Source organism: Rhagoletis zephyria, unplaced genomic scaffold, assembly GCF_001687245.7.
Source record: "Rhagoletis zephyria isolate East Lansing unplaced genomic scaffold, Rhagoletis_zephyria_1.1 Rzeph_scaffold_09647, whole genome shotgun sequence".
NCBI classification, from domain to species: Eukaryota; Metazoa; Arthropoda; class Insecta; order Diptera; family Tephritidae; genus Rhagoletis; species Rhagoletis zephyria.
Genome location: NW_016166725.1, coordinates 1,244 through 12,322, shown reverse-complemented (window position 1 = coordinate 12,322; position 11,079 = coordinate 1,244). Strand labels below are relative to the sequence as shown.

The following is an 11,079-nucleotide window of genomic DNA, read 5'->3' as shown; positions in this document are numbered from 1 at the left end:
CGAGAGCTACAAATTTTTTCTTTCCACAACAAATTTACAACAAAAACACTACAATTAATGCCGTAGTTAACTTTTCCAATTTCGAAAAGTGTAGTGCTAACTTGACACACGTCACTGAGTGCTCTCTGAGCACATGCGTGTTTCACACCTATACGAAGAACGCGAGCTGAACAGTGCATTTTACGCACACAATCTCACTTATTGAAACGTTTGAGTGTGTTAATATGCCGCCAACTGCTATAATGTATTGTTTAAAGGTGTAAAATTGTAGCAAAAGTGCTACATTTAAAATGAAAAGCTACAATGCTACATAAATTCTAAAATGCCGGAACAAAGTATTGGCACAGCGAATTTTTCACAATATATGCAAAAATTTTCATTCTAATATTTTTCAGCTAGTTTTGTATAAAAATATGGTTCATTGAACAACCAAAATAGACATAAAAATATAATTCCTAAACTTTGTGCCAAACTCGCAGCCCATTAAATTCTTGGTTGATTTTTGAGAACTTTTTTTGTTGAAGGTGTTTTGCATATTTTCCATATAAAGTATTTTCGAAAAAAAAATTTTGTATGGAAGATACTGTGTGAAAAAAAAATCAAAAAATCAACGGCAATTCCTAGCTACTTAAAACTTGCACATTGATTGGGCTAGAAATCTGCATACTCAAAAAAATCTGATTAAAAAGTTGAAAATTTTCATGAAAATTTGCTAAATTTTCGCGAGTTTTGTACAAAGTTTAGGAATTATACTTTTATGTTTTTTGTTGTAGAATGAACCATATTTTTATACAAAACTAGCGGAAAAATATTTGAATGAAAATTTTTGCATATATTGTGAAAAATTTGCTGTACCAATACTTTGATCCGGCAGTGTATGTATACATACCTATAGGTACATCATATACTGATGTAAGCATTACAACAGTTTTTATGAAATATTTTAAAACTTATAAATGTTGAAAACGTTAAGTATGTTTTTTCGTTGTGTTTAAAATAAGAAGTGTAATCTTTTAATAAAAAGTAAGTTTATAACTACAATGTGTTCATATAGAGGGTGCTCAAAAATGTCATGATCTAACTTTGGGAGTGTATTTGGGACTCAAAAATAGGCCAAAATTTCTAAAGAAATGTTCCCCATTTTGGTTTCTTAAGGAGATAATCCAATATTATTATCAGGTAGTTACCGTTACAAAACCCCCTATGGTGTCCACTAAAACGCTTCAGTCACTGACCGACACCAAGAATGGCTATGTCTCGCACATCTTATCGTAAGCAATATCCCGATATTGCGTTTGTGTATGGTTTCTGTAATGATGGTTACGGGATAACAATATCGGAATATCACCATAGAAACCAAAACGGGAAACTTTTTTTTTTTAATTTTTGACCTTATTTTGAGTCCCTAATACACCCCCAAAGTTAGATCATGAAATTTCTGAACACCCTGTATATATCATGTGTGTATACTCAAAAAATGGACTGACTTATGTATTTTCATATGTAACAAAATAATACCAAGCGGTATTCTCTAAATATAACTACAAGCTTCAAAAAAAAAATGTGGCTATGTTCTGATGTTGTTGTTGTAGCTGAACAAGTCTTTGGGCAGAGCGCTACAATCAAAGTAAGTCAACATTTCTGTGCGAAAATTTGTTGACGGAGCATTTGTCATAAGCCTAGGGTATCTTCATACTCTCTTGTGTTGAATCCAGGTGGATAACATTGTTGTTGCTTTCACATATAAATTTTGTTACAAGAGAGCAGAGGCCAAACAGAGCGAGCAGAGAATTGGCGAATCGGCGGTTTGTATTAAGTCCAATTATGTATTCTACTAAATGATTTTATAAAACGTATTTAATTCGAAAAAAGTCAAGTCATTAATTATTTTATGTGCGCATAAACATATCCTGTCTAACAGTTACTTTAGTAAAATGGCAAAGGTGAGCGTAGAAATCTCTGAGGCACATTATAGAATATATTCTCAAAAAACCGGCGCAATCCAAAAAATCAACTACGAGATCTAGTTTAAAGAGTTTGTAAGTTGATAAGCTTACAACGAGAATAGTACAATAGCATCGAATCAGCAAAATTAACGGAACTTAAAGCAAATAAGTTTTGTATTTTAAAATGTTATATGAATATAATATTGATAATTTACACCTAAAAACATACCTTAATTGCTTTTGTATTGTTGTTATTGCACACATACGCCGAATACCAGGTTCAGGCAATGTAACTGATGTAAATGCGCGGCCTTGGCTAAATACATCCGTTACTTGCGTTGGTAGATAACTAGTCACGGTTTTGCTGAGATATCTAAAAAGGGAGTAACTGAGAGTATGAGAGAGTAGACATGGGGTTCAGCGACGTCAAACGGTTGGATAATGATGACAATACATGAAAGGTGGCGAGGGTGGCGAATAAGGATGTAATGTAATGGTTGATATTGGAGTTGTTGGTTGGTGTGTTGAAAACAGGAGGTGTGGATGTTGAGAACAGGTGTTGTGCGAATTCGAAGGAAGAAAAGAAACATAAAACAGATGAATATGTGTGTTTAAGATATATAAATACAACAGAAAATAAAAATTAGGAGGTAAAATGAAGTTACACTCAAAACTAAAAGAAGAACCAAATAAAAAGGTAACGAACCCCATCCAGTCATCGGTCGATTGCTTGGATTCGGCCTGTTCGGCAGCCGATCGATCCAAACGAAATATATGTATTGTTTCGGTATTTGAACTAGAAACTAAATATCCAGAGCACGTACTAAACGAAAGCGAAGCAATAGCAACACAACGCTTAAGACCACGCCGCAGTTCAAACAATTTGGTGCCATCAAGCGAAGAGAAAACTCGAATTACAGTACCACGCTCGCTAGCTGTAGCAATTTCAGTACCAGACGGGCTAAATGCCAGTGCTGCTAATGGTGAATCGTGAGCAGGTATCATCGTTTTAGCATGTAAATTTATAGCATCGAAAATCTGAACTTCGCCAGACGTATACCTTCCTGGATATGCTAAATAGCAGTGCTCGGATGAGGAAGAAAGCGCACAGAGACCATTTGCATTACATGGAGTATCACGTATTGTATGAACAACTTTCATATCCTGGATATTGTGAATGTAAAGACTCTCTTCTAAGCAGACAATCAGACGTTCACGGTTCAATTTAACAGCTAATATAGTGTTTGAATATGAATAATTGCAAATTTCGCTCTGTTTCTTAAAGTGGCAGACCTAAAATTTTAAGAAGAGTGATTGAATAAAAATAAAAATACATAATTAGGAGGACTTTAATTTACCTTTAATTTTCTCGGTGAACGTTGAGAGACAATCGCAACCAAAGAGCTTTCGAAAAGACGTTCGATAAGAAATATCTCATCCGTTTGGCAACTGTACAATTTATCCAAAGTTAAATCAACCGAGCTAAGACTGTATAAACTATAGCCCGATTTTGTAGCTACTGCCAAAGATCTAATTGGATCGGCAATGTATGATTTAATTAGTCTTTATTTTCTTTTGAGACTTAGTAATTCAAGTACTTACGTGACATTTTGATTAAAGTTCACAAACACTTCGCCAGCTTCGATGTCGGGACGCCCCAATAAATTCATCATTATCGCACGTTTAATTAGTTAAACAGGTTTGAGAGGTTGAAAACTAACAACTCTGGACTTTATCCGAGTTAATTGGTGAACTGTAACGTTTAAGATTTTATTAGTAAAATATCAGTAGTTATCTCCAATGGAAATTTAAATACACTTAGGTCTCTTTTTATGCGGTACATGCGTTCGTCAGAAAGCCGTTAAAAAAAAATCCGCATAAAAAAGTTCTTTACTTTCATACAAAAACAGGGAATGCGTTCCAGCATTTTCAAAAACCACATAAATTCAGATACTCCGTATTAAAAATTCTAAAAACCCGAATAAAAAATTCAGTGAGGCAATATTAAGCAAAAAAACAAACAAAAATTATTTCTTCATTTCAACACTTATTATTCCATATAAAACTGAACATTAATGAAATAAATAAAATTTTATCTGTGTTTATCAAGTAAAAAAACCACAATGAATACACGAATTATGTAATTATTTATCAGAACATTGTCTCTAACACACTGAAAAAAAGTCATAAAAACTCTCAAAAAAGCAAAATCCCTACAGCAAAATATCAGACTAAAATTGCAAAGGCAAAAAAATGTGTACTCAAAAAAATTCTAGCACTTCCGAGAAAAAAGTTTGAAACTTAGGTGAAAATTTATTGCTCTTTTTTGAAGTTTTCTACAAATTGTTAAACTTGGGTTTATATGGGGTTTGTTAGAGAAAGAACTGTATTTTAATTGAAAATTCTCAAAAATAAACAAATAAACATAAGTTGCACACAATATCACTTCGAAATGGCGTGCTATAGATATGACCGATACTGTATGTATGTATGTGAGTTTGAGTTTCTCTTAACCCTGCAAACATTTGGAGTCATAAATGAGTCTTTAAGGAGTCCTATTTCGGAGCCATCACGCTCATAATGAGCTCATTTAAGAGTCCGATATGAGGGTGTTTCCCTTAGTCCGAAGGTCGACATATATGAGCTTAAAATCATACATCAACTGAGCCTCAATAAGAGTCATATTGGACCCTTATTGGCCTCATATACGGCTCATTTTGGACTCTTTTAAAACAATTCTTGGGCTCATATATGAATCATTTCAGACTCTTTTGGAGGCACTGTGTTTGCAAAGGCATTTAGCAAAAATTCCTTTCAAATAACATACATACATACTTACGTGCATATACANATTTGCAAAGGCATTTAGCAAAAATTCCTTTCAAATAACATACATACATACTTACATACGTGCATATACACATTCCAACTTGCATTCAGTAGCAGCAGCTGCAGCTAAATTGTGTTCATTTTTTTGTTTTCTAATTATTTTCAATTTCTGTATAAACAACTTTAGATATAAATTTTAAATCTTTTTGGTTTTTATATTGGAACAAGGAGCTGGCTTATAACTTGGATCATATATGAATCCCAAAAGATTCATATAAGAGTAAACCATTTTTTGTTTTTGAAACTCATATTTCTTACCTATCTAGGACTCCTTTCGGACTCATATATTCTGAACGCTCAGAATATATTTGGGGATAATTATATTGTTTGCAAACGTCAGTCTGACTCTTAATGGTTTTACATTCTAATGTTTTTATCATGCTCAAACGTTTGCGATACGATATACTGCGGTGCCTCATCTTTCTTATGGCAATCTTTTTATTATGAATACTTTAAATCGTATAATGTGGGGTAACAATTAGCGAGTTGAATTATTTGCTTTGCAAGACTCTATCGAGACCTAACCTCCAAAAAGATGTAAGCGACACTTTTTTCAAAATTTCCTTTTTGATGCAGAAATGTTTATGGAGCATCTGCATCAAAAATAAAATTTTGAAAAGAAGTCCCTTACATCTTTTTGGCGGTTAGGGCCCGCTGGTTAAAATAACAAGTTAATTTTCAACGCATCACATCGCCCCGGCATATTGCATCTGCCCGTATGGCATGTTTGCTCATAGTGTGCTAATACTTCCGCCATATGCTGTATAGTCTTGTGCCGCAGTATACTATATGTAATTCAAAAAATCCATTTTTTGAGTGCCCCTAAGTACAGTAATGGTATTGAGCAACGTATATCGTACGAGATTGCACCCCACAGCCTCTTTTTGAGGTAATTTTTAAGAATCTTGTTTTAGGGCTTCTTGCAATCAAACAGAAAAATTGTAGCAGTTTTACCATAGAGATTGCATGTTTAGGCAAATAACAAATAGAAAATTTGAAAACTAAAACCTATGAACGGAATCCCCAGGATGATCGGTTCTATGCTCACCGGATTGACTCGGAGCACAAAATCCGACCAAGGACCATCACTACAGCAGCAACCCCAACCGGTCTCCGGTCTGCTCCGTACAGTAGCATAGAACAAAACTTCAGACCCGTGTTTGCGGCCGAAACAGACACCGTTCCTTGAACACAGTCCGTTGCAACAGCTGCAATAATCGTTGCCACTTAAAGGCATGTTCTGGCCTCAGGGCATCTTTGTTGCAACAACAAACAACAAATCCGTCACCCCACACAATCGAAAAAATATATTTTTAAAATATTCAAATGTTTCTATGAACTGTCAAATCAAATAAAAAATTGTGAAAAGAGTTTGCTACTTAATCGCTGCAGAACATTGGCTATTTATAGAAAGGTTCGGCTTTGAAACTAGTCTTTCTATCCGTTATAGCAGTATGGCTCTGGCTCTCGTCCATTCAGATCGCCTGCCCACAATGAGTGAAATAGACAGTTTAGGGATGGAAACTAGCCCTTTCCACTCACCCAGGGGTTGCGGCTAAGGAAATTACACTCGTGGATCGCATGTCCTTCACGTGATAAAGTATGGGGCTGCTTGGACTATCTTCCAACAGCATCCAAAATATGCTATTTTTGGTTATTTATACATACATAAACCATCTTGTAACTTAGAAGAAAAATTGTAAAAGATTATCTAACATGAAGCTTTAACTTTACTTTTAATGTATACGTGTTAATTATGCAATACATATGTGTGCGTCTAAGCTTTAACCAAAACCGTGTAAATCACAGTTTCAAACTTTAGGTTACAAAATTTAGGAAATTTCAACAAATTTTCATCAAAATTTCAACTTGTTATTCTGAATTTTTAGAAAATTTTTGGGTACGCAGTTTTATAGCCCATAGCAAAATTGTATAATGAAGTGCAAGTTTCAAACGGCTGAAAAATCGCGTTGATTTTTGAAAATTTTTTTGAGGCTACTTTTTTTGATTTTTTAATATAACAAGCGCAATTTACAAAAACTTAAACAAAAGTTAAAATTTTAATGAAAATTGTTGAATTTTCCTAATTTGTGTATAAAGTTTGAAACTGTGATTTACACGGTTTTGGTTAAAGCTTAGACGATATTTTTATAAAATAATAAAAAAATGTAGCTCGAAAAACATTACGAATATTTGAAGAAAATCAACACATGGCCATTTGTTTGAGTCACTGTATATACGAGTATATATAGGTTATATGCCCGTAATAAATAAATAAATAAACACCCGCCAAACCATAAACCAGTGGACAAACTCCTACTAGGCAACGCAGGACATCCACTCAGCAAAGATGGTTCTGCTGCGTTTGCACAGGCCTTACACACCATCATGAGTGGAGTACTGATTTCACTACAGTCTGCTGCTCAGCCGCCACGCAACACTCAGCTCCGTCGCCAAAAGTAGCCTAACAGCAGCCGTCCACGCATATGACGACGCTCGACGTAACCCTAGCGGCACGCAGTGTGGTAATTAAACTTTTTTCGTGACAAAATCTAATACATATCTCAATAACGAGAACAGCTAGCGAAATAAGTTTAACAGCATTTTAAAACTTTAAAGCAGAGACCGAAAATAATTATTACTCTAATATTTAGAATCAAAAACGTCGCCTTGTATGAAGATAAATTTTTTTCGTCTTTGTATAATAATTATTTACGAGAAATATCCTTTTTTGGCTCTCGGGACGTTTATTTCAAGACGAATATGATTTACGCCTTCTCATAATAATTATATGGGCGTTTTATTTTATTTTTTTCGTCTCAAGGGACGTTTATTTCAAGACGAATATGATTTACGCCTTCTCATAATAGTTATATGGGCTTTTTATTTTTTTTCGTCTCTCGGGAGGTTTATTTCAAAACGAATATGATTTACGTCCCACGTTTTTCTTAATAGAATTCGTACACTTAAAGCCGATTTCGCAAAATTTTTTAATTGCAATTTAATAAACATTTAATTTAAATTTAAATTTGTATTAAATTTTGCATTTAACTTTTTCTCCTTCCACCAATACACACTTGTCATAATTCAGTATTTCTGGCATAAATGAACTACCCAGTAGAAATCTTAAGCATACAACATCGCTGTTGGAGGCATGAGCTTACTGCTGTGTATACATGCCAGTATAAATGAACCTTCATTTCCATTTAACACGCGTGGTTTCTCAGAGCGTATGCGTACCTTAATCATACACTTGTACTACTGCTGTATGCATATGGCTGTATTACATACAAAAATGCATTAATGGAACATTAATGGATTAAAGCATTCTTACAAGATCCCCATATGTAAATGCTACTTTTCTGATACATTTTAATATACGGGGACACATTTACTCAAAAACCTCTGGACCGATTTTGACGAAATTTTGACATAAGACATAGATATTTGGAAAAGGTTTAAATTATGTTAGTTTGCTATCCGGAAAATACCTATTAAAAAATTAATGCAATTAAGTTAAATTAATTACTTCAATATGGGTATCAATCGAAATGGTGTTGAAAAGGATTTATTTCTAAGCAACATGTAAGAGGGTTGCCATCTGTTTAAAAAATTCAATTGAACATGAACATGGGAATTAGGTACCTGGAATACATATCACAATATGGGACTTCAGAAAAAATAGGTTTAAGAAAGTTTGACTTTGAAAATTTTTTGATGAGGGTTGCCAACTATTTAATTATTTAATAACTTTATTAAGTTATTACAATATGGATATCAATCGAAAGAGTTTTGAAATGCTTCATTTCTAAAGTGCATGAAGTAGGATCGCCATCTGTTTAAAAAGGCAAACTGAGCTTGAATTAAAGGAATTAGGTAATTTAAATATGTATCACAATCGGCATCAGACGAAAGAGCTGGAAGCTATTAGTTTGAAAATAATATTTTGATGTGGGTTGCCAACTATTTGAGAAGTCTAATTTAATTTAAATATACACAAGTTATGAGATATATTAAAATATGGATATCAAACGTAAGGGTGCAATGAAATCTTTAGTTCGTCCTATCTTTGATTCTGTGTATATCCTTATCTTTGCCTTTCCCCGTCTCCAGTGGCATTATATTTTTAACGCAAGTACATATTTCCGAACTCGATTAAGAAGTTTCCTATCAATTATTTGAATTTCACCTTTTAAAAAGATGGCAACCCTCTTATATATAGTTGAAAAATAAAATAATCACCACCATTTGGATCCACCATATGTTATAACCCAGATAACTTTTTAAATAATTTTAATATTTTGAATTTAATTTCTATTACATGGCAACCCTTATTGTACTTCTACATACCAATCTCTTCAATTCTCGGTGCAGATCTGGTGACGGTGGGTTGAATATCTTGTGTAAACATCTCCGAACTCGATCATTTGCATTTGATTTTCTAACATCTGGCAACTCTTTTCAACGAATCGAAACCACGTAAGGGCAAAGGCCTTTAATATATATATATATGTTTTAAGGGCCGTCAACGTGTCTGTTTTAACCTATAGTTTATTTATTTACTTGATTCATTAGTTAAACTTAACTACAGAAAATTCCATCGAATTTCTTGAAAAGGAATGGAAAATAATCATTATTATTTGAATTTAAATTAAAAAAGTCAACATGTTGTAAGTGTCGTACAGCAATTTTATGTATACTCACATATCTGTCTTTGTATGTACTACCGTAATTTACAATGATTTTTATTTTTCAAGTTTTACTAATAAAAATTATAAATAATAAATAAAATATGATTTTTATTTTTTCGCTCAAGAATAATGATTACCCCTTGATTTTAGGTTTTTTGATCGAAAATAATGATTATCTTTCAATTTTTATTTTTTTACTCAAGAATGATTATCTTGCGATTTTTATTTTTTCACTCAAGAGTAATACTCAGATTCTGAGTTTTATATTTTTGCTTGAGCATAAGGATTACTTTTTATTTTTTTTCGCTCAGGTATAATGATTATCTTGCGATTTTAATTTTTTCCATTTGAGAATAATGATTGACACCTGATTTTTATTTTCTTTNAAGTTATTACAATATGGATATCAATCGAAAGAGTTTTGAAATGCTTCATTTCTAAAGTGCATGAAGTAGGATCGCCATCTGTTTAAAAAGGCAAACTGAGCTTGAATTAAAGGAATTAGGTAATTTAAATATGTATCACAATCGGCATCAGACGAAAGAGCTGGAAGCTATTAGTTTGAAAATAATATTTTGATGTGGGTTGCCAACTATTTGAGAAGTCTAATTTAATTTAAATATACACAAGTTATGAGATATATTAAAATATGGATATCAAACGTAAGGGTGCAATGAAATCTTTAGTTCGTCCTATCTTTGATTCTGTGTATATCCTTATCTTTGCCTTTCCCCGTCTCCAGTGGCATTATATTTTTAACGCAAGTACATATTTCCGAACTCGATTAAGAAGTTTCCTATCAATTATTTGAATTTCACCTTTTAAAAAGATGGCAACCCTCTTATATATAGTTGAAAAATAAAATAATCACCACCATTTGGATCCACCATATGTTATAACCCAGATAACTTTTTAAATAATTTTAATATTTTGAATTTAATTTCTATTACGTGGCAACCCTTATTGTACTTCTACATACCAATCTCTTCAATTCTCGGTGCAGATCTGGTGACGGTGGGTTGAATATCTTGTGTAAACATCTCCGAACTCGATCATTTGCATTTGATTTTCTAACATCTGGCAACTCTTTTCAACGAATCGAAACCACGTAAGGGCAAAGGCCTTTAATATATATATATATGTTTTAAGGGCCGTCAACGTGTCTGTGTTAACCTATAGTTTATTTATTTACTTGATTCATTAGTTAAACTTAACTACAGAAAATTCCATCGAATTTCTTGAAAAGGAATGGAAAATAATCATTATTATTTGAATTTAAATTAAAAAAGTCAACATGTTGTAAGTGTCGTACAGCAATTTTATGTATACTCACATATCTGTCTTTGTATGTACTACCGTAATTTACAATGATTTTTATTTTTCAAGTTTTACTAATAAAAATTATAAATAATAAATAAAATATGATTTTTATTTTTTCGCTCAAGAATAATGATTACCCCTTGATTTTAGGTTTTTTGATCGAAAATAATGATTATCTTTCAATTTTTATTTTTTTACTCAAGAATGATTATCTTGCGATTTTTATTTTTTCA

General features: G+C 32.8%; 1 protein-coding gene across 3 annotated transcripts in view; it reads right to left on the bottom strand.

Moving 5' to 3' along the window:
- Atg18a (Autophagy-related 18a) overlaps positions 1-3,699 on the bottom strand; it is a 12,288-nt gene extending 8,589 nt beyond the window's left edge. For 2 of the 3 annotated variants that reach the window (XR_001849215.1, XM_017632102.1), the window contains exons 1-4: positions 3,549-3,699; positions 3,305-3,476; positions 2,653-3,239; positions 2,176-2,334 (exon numbers count right to left, since the gene is read on the bottom strand). Coding sequence is in view for 2 of the 3 variants with exons in the window: in XM_017632102.1 (XP_017487591.1) it covers positions 2,176-2,334; positions 2,653-3,239; positions 3,305-3,476; positions 3,549-3,619 (989 nt within the window). In the remaining variant the exon portion in view is untranslated. The remainder of the gene's footprint in view (positions 1-2,175; positions 2,335-2,652; positions 3,240-3,304; positions 3,477-3,548) is intronic. The other variant, XM_017632103.1, reaches the window with a different exon arrangement.
- Positions 3,700-11,079: the final 7,380 nt, after the last annotated feature.